Source organism: Ambystoma mexicanum, chromosome 1q (assembly GCF_040938575.1).
Source record: "Ambystoma mexicanum isolate Mex_15411 chromosome 1q, UKY_AmexF1_1, whole genome shotgun sequence".
Taxonomy (NCBI): Eukaryota; Metazoa; Chordata; class Amphibia; order Caudata; family Ambystomatidae; genus Ambystoma; species Ambystoma mexicanum.
Window position 1 is genome coordinate 1,366,801,414 of NC_090922.1, and position 19,118 is coordinate 1,366,820,531.

Sequence of the window (19,118 nt, forward strand, 5' to 3'; positions counted from 1 at the left end):
GAAACATCAGAGTTTGAACAGAGTATACCTCATGTGATATGTGATGGGTGCATGTAATTTTAAACAAATGTATACCTGTGCAAATATGTATTTGGCTCAAATATAGATTGTGGGCAAACAGACCAGGGGAGGATCCTCTGACCCATAAAATCCACAGCATCACTCTGACTCACATTTCTTTCCCCCAATCATGGGAGAGGGGAGAATTGGGCCAATGACAAGTAGAAAGGGGCAGGCTTAGCTAGGCCCAGGCACACACCCCACTTTCAAAACACATAAAAAGAGACTGCTGGGACAGGTAGAGAGATTCAAATCCATTTGCTGCAACGTGCTCTGCTGGACCACACAACATCCAGAAGATACTAGATCCAACACTTGGACTTTAAAACTCCAAAGAACTCAAAGCAAGGGCCTAAACCCACAAACTGAGAACTCTTCTCAGTAGGCCTCAGCATCCAGCAAACCTAACAGCGGTAGCAGCATCCAGGAGCCGTGCAGATCAGCGCTGGGTCCAGAGAAAGCTGTGCAGAAAGATCCAGAAGCAGTGCTGTACCCAGAGAAAGCAGAGCAGTATCCAGAACCAGAGGCCAGAGATCCAGAGTGACCCAGACCGCTGTTAGCAGAACCAGAGAGCTGAACCAGATCACTGTGAAGTGCCGAGACCAGAACCGGAGTCCAGTCCAAAACCTGACCAGATCTGTGGGAGGCCTATTTCAAAATATATTGTGAGTACCTAGCAGAACTGTGCAGAACCAATCTCTTAGTTAAAATAATATAATTCAATCTATTTTAATCTAACCAGAACTGCCTCCTAACTGTCACCTGTCATTTGCAAAGCTGTCACCTGTCATTTTCTAGCTGCAAGCTGTAACTTGTCGCTTTGAACTTTTAAAATTTCAAGTCCAAAAAACAACCTTCACAAAATCGTTCATAAATCCGTAACTTGGTTTAACTTTCCTCTGAAAGCTTAGAATCTCCCCTTTCCAACAAGCCTAGAACCGACTTCCTACTCCTTTTACTTCCTCTGCAATCACGATTCACGCATTCGCGAATTTTGCCGCGATTTGCGATTTGGCCCGATTTCTTTACTTGTAAAAAGATAGCAGCTTTTGCCTGAACTGCTCAAATTTCGTTTGCCTCTTAAGAACCATCCCTGAATCATTGCTAGAGTGAGCCTGAACTCATATTAACTAGATACCACTCACCCTGAACCTCCTGAAGGGAATTAAAAGCATTTTCAGCATATTTCTCACTGCATTGTCACCATATTCAAAGCATTTTGCCTGTGTTTCAAAACTCCTATCTGTTGTATAAGCTGCTGGGGGGGGAATTGAACTGAATTCTATTTGTTTGCAATCCTAAGAACTGTGTCATCTTCATCTTCATCTCCTTACATTGCATAAAAGGGGGGGTGAATTGTCCAAGAAAGTGATTACATTGTCTTTTGCTGAAACCCGATCAAGTTATTTTCTGTACTGCATTTTCATTCCACCTTGCATCCATTTGAAACCATAAAAGTATTGTTGCTATCTTATCCATCCTATAACCACTCATCATTGATTAAAAAGAAGTGTGCTAGTGCCAGACTATCCATTATTGATTACTGCTCAGATTAAGTGTGATATTCAATTATTAATTTATTATAAAGTGTGACATTATATATATATATATATATATATATATATATATATATATATATATATATATATATATATATATATATATATATTGTGTAAATTCTCAAATAAACCTTTTAACTTGCAAAACAGAACTACTTCTTGGCTCAGTGGGGTCAGGGGGATTCCAAGAGAGGGGTGTTTTATAGGGGTAGTCATCCAGAACTCATGAACTGGACATAAAGATATATCAATAAGGGTTTCCATTCAGTATCCCAGACTAGGCATTGACTTAGCTGTAGTGCTGGATTGAATCCTCTTACAGGAAATTCTATAATGTAGGCCCGCCAGGACTCCAGGATGGTCGGGGGTGCTGTCCCTAGCCAGTCCCTCATGTGGGTTGACTGTCCACAAACCCAGCCGTGGTTACAGGGAGCCTCGGCAGGGTCTGCGTCCTTCCCCAGTGTGAGAAGCTATAGTGCAACCCAGCCAGAGCTCCTGAATGGTTGGGGGTCATGTCCCTGGCCTTGGGTGGCTGTCCCGCAAGTTGATTGACCGTCCACCAACCCAGCAGCGGTTTCAGGGAGCCTCAGCAGGGTCTGTGTCCTTTCCCAGAGGGAGAAGCTGGAACGCAACCCAGGCAGAGCTCCTGGATATTTGGGGGTCATGTCCCTGGCCTTGGGCGGCTGTCTCCCATGTGGGTTAAAGGTCCCCAAGCGCAGCAGAGATTCCAGGGGGGCCCGGCAGGGTCTCCGTCCTTTCCCGGAGTGAGAAGCTGTAACGCAACCCAGCCAAAGCTCCAGGATGGTCGTGGGTGATATCCCTGGCCTTTGATGCCTGTCTTCCATGTGGGCCGACTGTCCCCAAGCCCAGCTCTGGCTGGGTTGCGTTACAGCTTTCGCCTCCGGGGAGGGATGGGATGGGGCTCCCTGGGACTGAGGATGGTCGCTCCACATGGAAGACTGCCACTCCCAGGGGAACACCAATGTTCTGCTGGCATGAGGGACAATTTGTAGCATGTCCCAGCAATTGTCCCATCCCACCAAAATACCTCCCCAGACTGCCCACACCACGAACAATCCAGTCTCAGTCTGAACCTCCCCACTGACAATGAGCCCTAACCGTAAAATAACAAAAAACTACTTATAATGTCGAACCTCCTTGCGTAAAAAAAAAAAACCTGTAAATGAAACAAAAAACATTATCTGTGGTCTGACCAGCCAAAACAAATCATAACTATTACTGTCCGAACACCGCCCCCGCATACCCTTTCAAGCCATCCCTGGTGGCCTAGTGACCCCCCACCTCCAGTAAACACAAATGTACCCCTTCCTAGGTGCAGAATGCCAGATTGCACTAACATTCTGCACCCAGGGAGGGCTACAAGAGAATCCCACCCATCGATTTCAGTTGGGAGGAGGGCACCTCCCCTTTCCATTGCAATGTTCCCTGGTGTTCTAGTGTGCCTCCCACCCCCAACAACAACCCCACCCAAAAATAAAACATTTCTTTTGGGTTGCCCCTGCACTAGGGGCAGATGGGCACATTACTGTGCCCATTGCCCCCAGGTTGTTGGGGGGCACCCCTTTGCATTGCAAAGTTCCCTGGTAGCCCTCCCCCCACCCAAAATGGATTGGGGGCATCAAATGTACCCCTTCCTTGGGGCAGATTGAGGTGGTGGGGAGAGGGCAACTCCTGTTTCCATTCCAAACAACAACGACCCAACCAACCACATGCTTTTTTGTTTGCCCCATCCCTATGGGCAGGTGGGCACATTACTGTGCCTATCTGCCTGCAGGGAGCTGGGGGGCACACCCTTTCCATTTCTAAGTTCCCTATTGGCCCTCTCCCCGCCCACCCCAAATGAATAAGGGGAAGACTTCTACAGCTGTTATCATTAAAGCCAAGACTCCTACAAAAGAGAGCAGCCAACTAAAGACCCGGAACTCGTCTGAAGATCTCCAGCAGTGCTTTATTCATTTGCCAGGCAAAGCCATGTCTCTCTGCAGATCACATGAAGACGTTCATTGGCGATTCAACCCTGGAACAGCTTGAACCAGTTCCAACTTGTAGTCAAAGATCCAGCATCTAGAAGTGCTAGATTCTCCAAGCCATCTTGAGGACTAGCTAGACATCGTCCTGGGCTACATTGCTGCATCGATCACCGTCTGTTATTGAGCCTTGGGACTCTGCAGATAGATTATGGAACAAGAACAGTTGCAGCTCTCTACCACAAAGAGGGGCCTTGCAGTACCAGCTTCTTTGATTCTGCCACAGGGGTCGATTACAGACATTTTCTTTCTTGTCCTTGGTGGTTGCTGCCTGCATCACATCCGGGTAGTTATATGAGGTTGTCCCCGCAATGGCCGTCTAGTAGTCGCAGTATCCTTGGTGTGCAGTAACCAGAACCAATCCATCAGCGCACAGAACTGCTATCTAACTGGACCCAAAACCTGACGTGTGAATTGACCTCTGCACGCATTGCCCCTGGACCTCCACCAACGAAACAAAGGCAACAATCTAGAATGCCCAGCGAATTCAGAAACTCGATGGTGGACCCTGAGTGAATTGGAGTACAGGGCATGAGTAAACATACCTGTTTTGCCCCCATCGCCATAGGTCTGTATGGGCATAAAGTCCTTTCCCTATCACTCCCTTGCCTATTGTGAGACAAATTCAAAAGTTTTTGTTTTAAAACCTTTATTTGCCAAGGTCCCTGGGTTGGTGTAATTCCTGACTGGCCCTAACTCTAAAGGGATGGTTCCCTTACCTGATGTTTTTAAAGGCCATTGATATCTAATTGTCCAATATAAAGGTCTGTCTGTGTCTAAACCTATGCTTGCCCTCACTCTTTATAAAAATTTGATAGAAAACTTTGGAAAAAGGAAAAATAGTGGTTCAACAGAAAATAGGAAGCAAAAGTTGGTTTCAGGTTGTCTTCTCACCAGGTGCAGTTTAGTCAATGTCACGAGAGCCCTTGCAATATTTTTAAATACTTTCAGTGCTTTGGATTCCTTGGGGGTCCCTTCCCAAAGGTCAGGCACCTTTCTTTTTCCAACAAAATTTCAGTTTTTTTGTCAGGATGCGCTTTGCTTTCTTCGTTGGACCGCTCCGGGTTCCATTCTCCAAGCTTTGGCCCCTTTTTAATTTGTAACACAGGTTCAGTTTGTCAGGATGTACCTTTTCTCTTCCTTTTTGCAAAAACAATAACTACTTCACTGGGGGTAGCATCTGAGACTTTCGAGAAAGCTGGGTTCTTTGCTCTCCCCGGGTGAGACCACTCTGACTTCTTGACTCCACTCATTGTATCCTTTCTTCTGGCACATTTTCTTACTGTGACTCTTTCTCTTTCACTTCGCGTGCTTCCTGCACCTATTGCCCTCTTATCACGCAGATTTGCACTCTTTCTCGCCACGCTGCAGCCCCTTAAGCACACCGGGCCAGTGCCTCGGCACGCCGCTTCCCTCCAAGCCTGCCAGTCCTGCTGCTCTCTGCTCCTTGGGTTTTCTGGCCCAGACAGCATCCCCAGCTCGCTCATTCAGATGTGAAAAACCACACCTTTTATAGTTAGAAAAACAGTCAAGTGGAGTCTGGTGTGAGTGATCATTATTAAATGCCTGACTCTTAGTGGGACAACTTGAGTTTGTTCTGCAGTAGGCTGCCCTTACTTTCCCCATGTTTTATGGGTAATCCTTACTGCTCTTAGATGACTCCTCCTCTTCTCAGTATTTGTTGGACATGGGGAGGCAGAGATGGGGTGAGATTGAAGATAACCCATGAAGGATGAGGGAGAGTGGGTTGGGGTACTACTGGGATTGGGGGAATGTCTCGCCCTTGGGTATCCTCATCCCAACCCCTCGTGACCCACCACTCAGGTGATCCTCCCTTGCTTGTCCACCCTCAGGTTCTGGATCCAAAATCGAGTGCTCTCCCCTGGCCACCTGAATGGAAGATACTGTTGGTTTAGGTTGGAGACTACCATCGGGTTTCTCACACTATCCTTGAACTGTGGTGTTCTGGCCTGGTATCCTCCACTGGGTTGCCCCTGTGTTGGCTGGATTAGGAAAGCGCAGTTTAACACATTTTCTCCTGTTTTTACTGAACACTTACAAACTACATGTAGGCTCAAGCCAACACTTGTTCAGTCTTCCTAAAGGCACAGCTAGTCATCTGAAAATAATTCTTGGGGGGGAGGAGGGACTCTGACTCTTAAGAACACTAGCCCCCTTAATTTCTAGCTAGCGAAGGATTTTTTAAGGATAGGATAGTACCTTATTGCTAAGGTTGTTATGATGTTTGAGAAATAATAGGTTGAGAATAAAGAAGTTAGCTAAGTGTTGATTCCTTACCTGATTCCATTTCTTCAAGTACATGCTTTGCTAAACTTACAGTATCTAGGAAAAGTGATTATAACTGTATTTAAACATGCGCTTAGCATTACTTTCCTGTGGTTTTTCATTTATAAGGTTTGACTAAGGACTAATTAAATAACAATTTGTATACATTCTGTCTAACTCTGAATGTGCTTAACTGAACCCTTCACCACTCTCACACCCACCTAAGTCTAAGCCTTGCTGTTCATTAACACTACTCGGATAGTTTGGCTAGTGTGAGACAGGCATGGTATCAAGAGAGAGACTGACTCAAAGATAGGTTTTGAAAACCTTTATTTCTAAAGGTTATTGGGTTGGTGTAATGCCGAACTGTCCCTAACACTAAAGGGATGATTCCCTTAACTAATGTTTCTAAGGGTCGTCTAAGTCTAAAAGTACAAAATAAAAATCTGTCTGTGTCTAAACCTATGCTTGCCCTCCCTTATTGACAAAAAATGTGTTAGGAAATCTTTCAAATGCAAAAAGTGGTGGTTCATCAAAAATGGGAAACCAGGATTGGTTTCAGGTGGCAGTCTCACCAGATGTAGGTTGGACATCTTCAGCAGGATGAGTTCAATCTAAAAGGACTGTTCATAGGAGGACCTTCTCCATAGTGCAAACCATGTCAATGTCTTAAATGCCTTGGGGTTCCCCTCCCCAAGCTTCAGCTCCTTCAGTAACACAAAATAGTCAGGATTCCACTTTGATAGTCCTCTTAGGATTCCCTTCCCCTAGTTTGGGCCTTTTCCAAGTTCAAAAACATGTTCAGCTCTTAGGCCTTCCAGGGATACCTTTCCAAAGGTCAGGCCCTAAAAAGAAAACAATAGTTCAGTTTGTCAGGATGTAGCTTTTTCTTTATATGCATTTCTTTCAAAGGGTTAGCATTAGAGACTTTTAAAAAAGACGTCAGGTTATTTACTCCTCCCAAGCACGACCACTCTGAGCTTTGACCCCCCTCTTTCTTTTATTTCCTGTTCTTGACTTGCCTTCAGGGGCTTTTCTCTCATTTTGGGTCGCTCGTGCCCTCTTTACTATAGTACTTTTCCTTCGCTTCCCTTGCGCGTTCTGCTTTCTGACTCTCTCTTACTACTTGTACTATCTCTAGCTCTTGTTTCTCAATCTGATTTCTCTACTAGTTTCCTTTTCTTTACTCTTTTCCGCTTCGTGCCGTTTTATGCATTTTCTTCCACCCGCTCCGCTTCAGTCAGTCTCATGCTCCCGATCCTGTGTCTCTTACTTCCACAAGGCTCAAGCGGTCCCTCCTGATTTTGCGAGCCCAAGGTCAGGGTCTCACCACCTGCCCCTCTGACACCCTTGAGCCTGGCACAGGTAAGCAATGTTACAACCGCCAACAGCAACAGCAGCCTGCAAGGTGCTTCGCTTCGGCTCTCTGGAGACATGGCTCCCTAGCCACGCTGCAGCCCCTCAAACACCAGGCCAGAGTCTCGGCACGCCATTCTCCTCTGAGCTGTCGATCCTGCTGCTCTCTGCTCCTTAACTTCTCTGGTCCAAACAACGCTCACTCATTCAGCTGTACAGAACCACTCCTCTTATAGTTGGAAAAGCATTGAAGTTGATTCAGGTGTGAGTGATAATTAGTGAATGCCTGACTCTATCAATGGGCCAACTTAAGTTCTTTCCACAGCCGGTTTCCCTTCCACTCCCCATGTTATTCCTATGGGGAATCTTCACTACTCCCTGTTGCCTCTTCCTCGTCCCAGTATTTGTTGGACATAGGGAGGGGGTGATGGTATGGGTTTGGCAATACCCTGTGAAAGCTGAGGTAAAGGGTTCTGAGGTGTAATGGGAAAAGAGGGAATAACATGCCTTGCGTTTGGATGGTCTCCTCCCAGTCCCCATGGCCCTCCACTCGGGTGATCCTCCTTTGCTTGTCCACCCCATGGTCGAATTCGGAATCCAAAAGCGATGGCCCGTCCCTGGCCACCTGACTAGATGGGGGTAGGTGGGAGAACAGAGTCAGGTTTCTCACACTGGACATTAGTTTTTGTCCCCGTTATTCAGAATAGGGGAGGCTCTCAGAATCTCTATATACATATGTATTTGATTGTACGATCAAAAAGTGGATACCAACATTAAATCAACCAGACTGAGGTCGATTTAACATCGGGATACCGTTTTCCACAAAACCATCTTGACGCTGTTTTGTCCTGTGACAACACAGACAAAATCGAGCAGTGCATTAAGGAAGGAAAGAGCAGATTTCAAATAAATGCCTTAAAGGGGTGGGGTCTTAAGTTTTTGCGGAACAAGAACAGAGTTCACTCAGAATGTGAAAAATGAGGTGCAGCATTCCATACCTTGTAGGTCTCTACATGAATCGAGCAGCCACCAAGTTGTTCCCTTTTAAGGTGAGTCATAGTAGGAGGACCCTCCAGCCGCATTCTGAGTTCTATGTGGTATGAATTTGGTGGAAATGCCCAGGTACATATGATATATGATAGAGCATTAATAATGCGCCTGTACACACGTGTTTCTAGGTGTGACAAGACAAGTAGGGGGAAACAGAGGGAGGACAACACAACGATCTTACTAGGCTTTTTTATTCAGATCGCACAAGTCCAGGGAAGTGGAAGGGGAGAAGTGCCGAGGGAGGAGGGTATGGGAGTACAAGTAACTCGAAAGTGCAGCCAACGGGTGGCTCATAAATCTCGAGTGAATGGACTGTAGGGTTACAGATATAGACCACAAGTGCTGGGGGTGCCAAGAGACAATGCAAGGTGCAACTGAACATGCAGGGAGTTGGGCCCAAGTTCAGAGGGTGGTCAGGTGACCAGTGCGTGAAGCAGTCGGGACATCAGCAGGGGAGAGGAAGAGAGAAAGTGGAAGCGAAGAGGAAGGTCTTGAGTTGCTTCTGGAACCGGAGGTGGTTCTGCTCTAGTTTGAAAGAAGCAGGGAGGCTGTTCCAGAGGGAGGACCCAGCAAAGCTGTAGATCTCCCCCCAACTCTCTGTGCTCGGAAAAGCGGAGGTAGTGCGGCACCAGGCCCCAGAAAGCCTTGTGGATGATGCAGAGGGTCTTGAACCTGATCCTTGCTGCCACTGGGAGCCAGTGAAGAGATTTTAGAGCCAGAGAGATACGACCCCTCTGCTTGAGGCCAAGGACAAGTCTTGCAGTCCTGTTCTGGATAACTTGTAGAGGACGGAGAATAGAGACAGGACGATTTACAAAAAGGCTCTTACAGTGGTCCAACCTAGAGAGGACCAGAGCTCTGGAGCCAATGAGCTTCTGGGGGAAAGTGAGGAAAGGAAGAATACCTCTGAGGAGGTGCAGCTGATAGTTTGATTGCTTGGAGATGTGAGGAGAAAAGGAGAGGGTGGAGTCTGTGACCCCAAGATTCTTAGCTTCACAGGTAGTTGCAGGAAGAGGGCCCAGAGTGGGTGGCCAGAGAGAGGAAAGGAGGGAGCTGGTTTTCCGATGAGGAGGATCGCCTTCTTACTGGCATTAAGGCAGAGGTCATTGGCTGCACACCATTCCTGAATTGCGGAAAGACAGTCTGGATTAAGAGAAGGCAAAGAGGTGGCGAGGTGAGCCTTTAAGAAGCTAATGGCAATAACCTGAAAGTTGGATCCGAGAGTTGTGATGCAGTATGCAAGAGGTGCCAGGTATTGGTTGAACAGCCAGAGAGAACGTTTAGACATTAGACTCCTGGGCAACTCCACAGGTAAATGAGAGACAGAAGGGAGAGAGGACACCAGTTGGACCTGAGAGGGTCGAAGAGAGGAAGGACACCAGTTGGACCTGAGAGGGTCGATCTGTGAGAAAGTGGTCAGCCAGGCCAGGGCCTGATCAGTGATACCCAGGTTATCATGGAGGCGATTGAGCAGGATGGCATGGTTGACCGCATCAAAAGCAGAAGAAAGTTCAAGGAGAATGAGGACAGAAGGAAGGTTAGAATCAAGGTTAGAGAGCAGGTCTTCACGGATGTTCAAGAGAGCAGTGTCCGTGCTTCTGGCCGCTCTGAAGCCAGAGTGGTCTTCATTGGTACAACCAACAGATTCAGTGTGCACATTAAGCTGGGAGATGGCCAGCTTTTCCAAGAGTTTGCCCAAGAAAGGAGTGATGGAGATCGGACAATATTAAGCCGGAGAGGAAGGATCAGCGGAGGGCACCTTTAGGAGGGGGTGCACAAGGAGGAGGGGAAGGTTTCCTTGGCAAAAGAGTGATTGCAGAAATCGTCCAAGGCTGGAGCAAGGGTGTCAATGTTGTCCTTGATGGTTCTGGATGGACAGGGAAGAACCTGTTTTGACAAGACTTTTAATAGATCGGCCTTGTCTAGAAACATTGTCAGGGGTGAACAAGGGAAAGGAAGAGAAGGGGGGAGGAGAGGCAGCCACAGGAAGGCCAGGGGAGGGTGAGGAAGAGGAAGAGAGTGTGGACAGGATGTCTTGAGTTTTAATGATTAAATGAGAAGCCAAGGCCGTACAGAGAGCCTGGGATGGAACAAGAGAGGTAGAGACTGCAGCAAGATTGGCCAGCTCCTTGCAGATTTTGGCCGAGTTGTTAGATGCCACAGAGATGCAGGCTTGGATGTGGGCTCTCTTCTTGGCGGGAACAGAGAGTCTCTACTGCCTTTGGAGCAGGCTGCGGGCCAGTTTACCAGAATGTACACCTGTTGCCCTCCACTTCCTCTCAGCCACCCTGCACTTGTGTTTGAGGGTGACGAAGTCAGAGTCGTACCAAGAGTTGCACTTGGATTTGGGCTTCAAGCGGATCCTCATGACCGGGGCAAGTACATCAATTGTGTCAGAGATAGAAAGATGAAGGTTAGATAGGGCTGTTTCAGGATTTGAGGTGCAGAAGGAGGAGAGAAAGTAGCAGCGAAAGCCTCAACTGACACGCGCTTCATGGGTCGGATGACGGAGAAGGTAGGTGGCAGTGGTGGAGTCGGCTTTGCCTGAGGGGGTGGGGGGGCAGAAGAGAGAGAGAGCGAGAGAGAGAGAGAGAGAGAGAGGAGTGGTGATAGGGAGAGAACTGAGGAGATCAGAACATCCAGGGTGTGCTCTGCAGAGGGAGGAGGAACAGGAGGAGGAGGAAACCATGTCTCATTCAGGCTGATGTCAGAGGAGTATTTGACAACTGAGTGAGAGATGAGAGTAACAATGTGGAGCAGGTTGCCCCTTTGAAGGACTTCCGTGGACGGGTACAAGACAGAGGTACGCCCTATGTAAGTGTTGTAGGTGCCCGAGGATGGGCAGAGAAGGAAGGATGAGAATACAAGGTAGCCGAGGAGGAGGAGGAGGAGGAGGAGGAGGTGGGTGCCAGCGGGGTGGCGGAGGAAGGAGGCAACAGGGTGGCCGGAGAAGCAGCAAAGGCAGCCGTAAAGGTGGCAGAGGATGGGGGAGCCAGAGAGGGGAACAAGGGACAGCAGGAGAAGGAAGGGAGTTGATAAGGCGCTGGAAGCGTCTTTAAACAAGGAGGAGGTTGGCCTGAGGGCCTTGGACCAATACTTTTGCCGTTTAGGTATACATTAATGATGGTCTTGGAGGAGTGGAAGGGGGCCAGGAAGGCCTCCCATTGGGTGCAACCATTAATGGGTGAAGAGGAAAAAGGAGAGATCATATAGGGGGTCCATAGCCCTGGATAGGGAACGACAGAGGATGTTGGTAAGGGTCTGTCTGGTGAAAGCACTGGTGTAGGTGCCAGTAATAGGGAGGCCTGGGTTGGAGGATGTCCCTTTTGAACTTCTTCCTGCCAGACTTGGTGAGAAGAACAAGATAGTCGATAGAAAAGCAGTTAGAGAAGATAGGTGAGACTGAGAGCACCATGGAGGGTGCAGAGAGGAAGAGTGGGGGGGGGGGGGGGGGGTAAGGTGGGGTAGCACTGGGAAGCAGGCAGGCGAGAGGAAACACTAGGGCAGGAGGGACACAGGAGGAGGAGGGGCACACAGAGGACTGAACAAATGACAGAAAATCACATGCAATACATAGACAGTCATTCGCCAACAGAACCTAGAAGTATAGAAAAGACACAGCAGGGAAGCATGCAGTACAATGTAAGCAAAGAACAAGGGAGAAACAAAAAACGACAAGAACTGAACAATGACTTAGGGAACTTAGAAATAAAGAAGAACACAGCAGGGATGCATGCAATCCAATGTAAGCAAAACACCTGTGGAGAAACAAAAAATGAAAAAAAACGAACGATCACCAGGGAGCCTAGAAGAAAAACAATGAACACAGTAGGGATGCAGGCAGTTCAATGTAGGCCAACAACCATGGAGAACAAAACCTCAAGAGCAGTACCCAATAGGTCAGGGGAAGGGGGCTAGGAAAGGGGGAGAGAGAAGGCCTGCAGGGAAAGATGGGAGCACAGTGGTCAGGAGAAGGTGGGGTGTGCGGGGCCAAATGGAGAGAGCACACACGCACCCTAGATTGCGAGTGAGTGCACGCGGCATAGAGTTGCGAGGGAGCGCACGCTGCCAAGATGCAACGGAGCGCACGCTGCCTAGGATGCGAATAAACACACGCAGCCTAAGATGCGAGGAATCGCACGCAACCTAAGATGCGAGGGAGGACAAGTGAGCAGGTTATGAGGGGTGGGGGGCAATGCACGTGCAAGAGTGAGAAGGGGCACCAGGGCAGGGGGGTTGCGTGGAGTGTAGCAAGCTAACTCCCCGTAACCCCATCACCACCAAACACCTGAGTTGCTCGACACAGCGACCTAGTCCTGTGAGGACTTTGCTGCAAAGGGCCCGTACCTTGTTTCTTACAGGCACGTAAGTATAGATGTAGCGTACTATGTATAGTCTGGCAGCGTCTCCTATGCAATAGCATTGCTCAACAGCGCGTCCTAGTCCTGGACCAATGCCTATCAGAAATGAATGCATTACTCTTTGTGAAAGAGAGAAATATGAAAGCAGACCTTTAAGACGGAAGAAACTATTTATCAAAGTTACTGTAACAACAGATTCCAAAGTGAACACAGTTTTTTGATGAAGGTGACCGTATTAGAGACTACCTCCTTCTCCTATGTTTCACCAGTTTTTAGGCTCAAAATAGTGACAAACAATTGACATGTGTCAGCATGCATAAACAAGATGCAAAACCTCTTAGATCTTAAAATAGGGAACTCTGAATACAGATCGGGATGTAATGGCCAAAGGTGGTCAAGACATCACAGGGAGACAGTAATAGGTGGTGTTCGGAGCCACCTCCTCCCTAAGCTGTTTCCTTATAGCTGTAGTGTCTCTGCTGTTGGTTACTTAAACACTCTCATTAGGGAAATATAATAAACCAGTGTCCGTACCATGTCGTTTGCATACAGCAATATTTTAAAAATTCCTGTGGGCACTTCACACTCATCAGACTTCAAAATAGATAATTGGCTGCACTAGAGAAACATGGATGATTTAACTTATTCTCACATCCTGTCGCCTTCCTTACATACTTATGCAGTACTTTGTGTGGCAAGGGAGTTTTTTTTACTACAACCCCCACGGCGTGTGTTTCGAGAGCTTGCCACCAGTTCACTTGCGGTACTGGTGCTTACTCTGAGACACATATTGTTTTAGATCTCTTCATATTCACTCCACAACCGAAAGAAACACAGTATACAAAAATCACATTAAAATACATGAGAGAGTGGGGAAAAGGGTCTCACTCCAAAATCCAGCAAAGTTGCGGTGGTCTCTAAGGTAGAGGAAATAGGCAAATTTCTAACAGTTACATTTGGAACTTAGACAGCAATATATAGTGAGAATATATAAGACAAACAGTACAGCACATGGCTCTTTGTGTATTACAATAAGTAGATGTGGTTGTCTGCAATGTGTCATTACATAGCACATTGCACTTTTTCATTTAAATACATCAGATGAAAAGAGCACCCACAGGGGATGATTTGCTATTTGCACAATACCTTGCAAAGCTTTGCACAATGTGTTCTATCTGTCACGCCAAGCTAGACTACTGTAATGCTCTCCTTGTAGGCACCTCAGCAAAAAACACAAACCGGCTCCAAACAGTCCACAACAGCGCACTCCGAATCCCCAAAAGAGATCACATCACACAAGCTAGAAGAGATGCCCACTGGCTCCCAGTTAAGGAAAGAATTGCATTCAGGACCCTCACCTTAACGCACAAATGCCTCCGCCTCTCTGCACCCCCCGCCTATCCGAAACATTAGCAGAGACATCTTCACACGGCCCAGAAGAACACACCACGCTAACCAACTGCACATCCCGCCCATCAAAAGAACCAAAGCAGGAGGATTAGGCTTCCCTCACCTAGCTCCCAAATTATGGAACGCATTGCCCAACGCTCTTCTAGTGGAAACCTCCCTCGCCACTTTCTGCAAAAACCTCAAAATGACAATCAACTGACATTCCACCGACATCATCTGCACCTTGCACCCGCTGCTCCTCTGTAACTAAGCATGTATATCACGCCGGATTGTATGTACTAAAGAATGCCATTGTACACCTCTTTAACTGTTATGCTCCATGTGACCAGACCTGTTTACTGTAACAGCGCCACGATGCCCAGGGGCTGATGTGCTCTATATAAATGTTAATAAATAAATAAATGTAAGGCTGGCATGGTTTTCGGACTTGGCACATTGCACGTTACATTTAAGCACAGATGAGTACTTGCAATTTGCACAATTTAGTGTACAAAGATTTGCACTAATTGTGATTTATAAGGTTGGCATATTTTTGCACTAGTCACACTGCACTTTACGTTCAAGCATAGGGGAAGTCTTGAGATTTGCACAATATATTGCAAGTTTTGCACAATATGTTACCAACTATATTAGTATGAGATCTGTACCTGGCATACTTTTATCTTAGATTTCAAAATATTTTTTTTGCATGATTATATAGTATTTCAAATTCTGATTGCATTTATATGAAACACTCACAGTTGTAAAAAGCAATATGCCATTGATCAAAGAACCAACTGAACTTCAGTTGCATACATTGTCTTACTATTGCGGTCAAATGTAGTTGCAATTGTTCTATTTTTTCCACGTATGGCTTTTTGTTGCAATCATCTGTGATAATTAGGAACATGGAGGTAGGTTACTGTGCATTGATACACGACATTCCAAGATGTCTGCCCGAATATACATGCAAGGTATCTAAGCCATGCAAGGCATGAACAAGCCAGCAGCAGCAACAGTAACGAAGGACTAATCTTGTCCAAAGAGACCCGTTCTCACTGTTTGTATCCAAACCCAACGAAGCCTATTTAGGTTGACACGCGATGTTGTCTTTGCTAATGTCCACGAAGACGAATGAATAAAGGATGTAGCCAAACAAGGAATTGAGTCTTCATTTTCTTTTATACTATAGCCCGAGTGCCGCTGCATTTCGGACTACATCCAAGGTGGGCTTTTCTGTGTTCTGTCACAGACAGTAACTTATTTAATACTGAGGGTGGAATGTACGATTAATTGGAAGCCATAGTTAATTTGAGTCTATTCCTGCAACCCCTATTCTTCAGATGAACAAGCCATTATACCGCCTCTATCTGAATGTGTCTGACTTTGGTTTTGTTTGGATTAAAATAACTGGTATCTAAGAAAGAAAGTAGTGTGTTTCTGGACAAGGGAGTGACTGTGCTGAAGCTCTATATTCTTTCAATTAATCCTGTGCAAAAGTGACTTAGTTGTCTTCCACGGTTTTACTTTTTACTATTGCCTATGTTTTACTCGTTTGCACTTTACTCATGCATTTTTCTTTGATGCCTATTTGCTCTTAATTTATTTTTTAATTGTGGGGAATCCCCCATTCCCACCTCTAGCACACGTCCTCTCAAACCCAAACGACCCCAACCCCCCACACTAAATATATTTATTTTTAAATTTGTGAAAAATGGCATTGAGGAAGAATGCACAAGTAAAGTGCAAACAAGTAAAACACAGGTGATCGTCTGCATAAGATACACCGTATAGGGCGAAGGTAAATGGCCATGGGACTATAAGTACAAGAGAGACTTTGAGTATCTTCTGCCTTTTTTACATACAGATGTGAGAGACCATTTCCACAAAAGGCCTTTCTGCGGAGGAAAAAGGCTCGATATTCTTGATTTCTGGTCCCTGGAGAGCAACAAGCTAGACCAGAACATGCAGGAAATCTTGTGAATAAGGTCAACATAGTTTGCAGTGTAACAGAAAGCTTGGTAAAGGTTTCTCCATTGATCACCAAGAACACTTAACAATGTGGAGCACTTAGTGCAAATTGACTGGTTTGTTGCCGCTGAGTGCAGGCAGTTAGGATTGCAGAAGGGGTAGAGGGTTACAGCTCCTCTGATGCTGCTACTGGGGCAGTGAAAACTCTTGAGCATATCACTCACTCATTGGCTGTAGTCTAAGGAGATACTGTGATTGGTCTGGAGGCATTCCCTTGACGCATAGGATTTTCCCATCTGAGGTAAACAAAGATAATGCTCTTCCACCTTCTTGGATTCAAGGAAAGAAATACATGCAGGATTGCTCAGACACTGTATTGTCTTACCCATCTCTTCGTTCTAAATGATTTTTACATCTTTCCTTCAGCTTTCCAAGAAGACAAGAGCTCAGATTATCTTTAAGAATTCCACCCGGATCAAGTTTAATGCACCCAAACAGCTTGCCAACCCTTGGGAAAAAATGTGTTCCATTGGAAACTTTTCTTGGCTGATTCCTTCAAAGCCAGAAATTCCAATAGTGAATTACCAGCTCTGCAGAGAAACTCTGAAATATGTAAGGATTGCATAGGAACACTTATGATAACGGCCCCACAGGGGAAAGTAATTGCCATCACTCTTAGAAATTCACCCCTCAGCAACGCAGACACGCTTCAGGGCTTATCTGCGCGACAAGGCGCCTTGGTAGCATCTATGTCACCAGGCCATTTTTATGAGACCATGCATTGCAATACCCCAATTCGATAGCATTGATGAAACCTGCAGCATTATGAGGTAAATCGAGATACTGGTATGCGATCAGCGTCTCCTGGGTGCAGGAGAGCTTTCCTGACAAGTACGAAATACAGATTTACAAAACCTAAAAATGACAGAGTATGAGATGGGGGATTTAGGTTTCTCCTATCTGTAGTGCCTAGATCCTTATTGATGGAGCCCGAGGATTCTACTGCATCCCATTTTCAGTGTACAGAATGAACATGTACATGATCCACATTCATACCCACTGCATGCCTGTATTTTCATGTCTGTCAATTGCGAAGCCCCTTAATTCCAGACTGGATTTGGCCCATAAAAGTAATCTGCTCGCAGCATTGCATAACTATTGCACACTGCATCAAAGGTACCCTGGCAAGTACAAGAGTTTACTTGCGAGCAATATGCAGTCCAATGGCAGGCTGTGATCAAGTGGTTGCACTGTTAATAGAATAAAGGGCCTTCAACTGGACCCATACTCTACCATGCCATTTCCTTTCCACGGTACTTGTGATACCCATTAGGTGATGGCTTTTGATCTGCAAGTATAATACTTTTAGTCCTTGGTAAATGAAGCACCAGGTTAAGAGAATGTTCAATTGCTGCAATATGCATTACAATTGCTCTTAATGAACTTCCTTCAAATGGATCGATTAATTTGGTTACAATGGGCCTTTTGTGGGAGCACTAACATCAAATCAGCCTACTGTGTGTGGATAGGCCTGTTTTAACCAGCTACCCCACTGCCTCCCATTCTGAGGAATATTTTCTTTTAAATGGAAACATTTTATGATGTAAATACACCTGGCTCTTAGCTTCACACAGGTCCATAGCAGAGTGTAGCAATTGGAAAACATAGCGAGGGAATAAAATAGCACAATTTCACAATTTAGAAACGTTCTTTTAAATATTTTATTTCATTAACATGTTTTTTTTGTTCATTTAGAATACCTGTCCGGACCTTGCCGTATTACCCCAGAGCACCAGACAAGTCCCCCAGGTATCAGCAGATTAGAATATTTCAAGAGCTCATTTGTGGTTGGGACTGTTCATTTCTGAATTTGATTTCTTTTCTTCCATTCCTGACATTTTAAAACAAAAACGATCAGTATGTGAATGGACACAGCTGGTCATCTTGATGTGTTACTTTGCTGGAGTCTTTTGGAAGTGGCTAACTGATTTGTTAACTTGGAGAATGATTAATTCGAGTTTGACATAGTTTTCTGCATTTTATTGCTTTTGTATCACAGATCAGAGTCGTTTGAATAGTAGTTTTGGTGTCCATATCCATGCTTCAAATACCCAGAAATATCTCAGCCATGTAACTTTGGTTGATCTGCCAGCCACTGATTACTCTTGCTTTACTTGGATGGAAAAGTATTTGTAGCACATGTTGTTGTGGGAACTTGTTTAAAAAATGTGGAATATGCATGTCTGATGGAGTTACTGGCCTGATAAACTGGAAGTGAGCAAGCGGCCATAATGTGCTACTAAAGCTTCTTGGCAAGTTCCTTGTTGATTCATTAGTTTTTATTCCTACATGAAAACTCCTCTAAATAAGATGTGTTATTTACATATGTGTATCGTACAACTACAAGAATCAGGGTCAACTGGACAGGGTTTTGTCTTTCTGTAAAGTGTGGTCCTGTTGCCTTCGCGTAACATGGAAGAGTGATGGATGGGAAAGATCTGAATTAACCATAATGACTGTGCAGTGTTGGGACCGATTTTGGACTGATGTATAGCTAACCCAGTATTTTGACAGGACAACTCTAGGAGCTGTAGCCAAACCAGTTCAAGGTAGCAAGGCAATGGGTCTAGGCTAAGTCCCAAGAGGTGGCGAGCTTGTAAGAGTCCACAATGAGCACAAACAGTGAAATAGTAAAGGAACATAGTTGGACAAATAGGTATATAACTACTTCTTTGCTTATGGGCAAAAAACACAGTGAAAAATCACTACTAACAGGTAATATTATCACTCAATACTAAACATTAGGTACATGTACACAATTACTCGAGTAGGGCAAAATGCTTATCAAACCCCTGAAAAGGAAGGTACAGATTAGTGTTAGCACTACTAGTCCACAGAGATGCAATCCTAATTGTGGACGTCCATCCCTAAAATGTATGTGGTCTTGTGCCCAAAAGTTCAGCAAAGTTCTATACAGTTTTGTGAATTTGGAAAAAATAAAGGTAGGGTCTCGGGTCCAGTGAACAGTTCCAAGTGTC

At 45.7% G+C, this 19,118-nt stretch overlaps 1 protein-coding gene across 2 annotated transcripts in view; it reads left to right on the top strand.

Moving 5' to 3' along the window:
- BEND5 (BEN domain containing 5) overlaps positions 1 to 19,118 on the top strand; it is a 137,578-nt gene that overhangs the window by 101,788 nt on the left and 16,672 nt on the right. The window contains exon 7 of one of the 2 annotated variants that reach the window (XM_069642229.1): positions 17,836 to 17,889. The exons of the other annotated variant lie outside the window; for it this stretch is intronic. Coding sequence (XP_069498330.1) covers positions 17,836 to 17,889 — 54 coding nt within the window. The remainder of the gene's footprint in view (positions 1 to 17,835; positions 17,890 to 19,118) is intronic. 2 annotated transcript variants of the gene reach the window in all.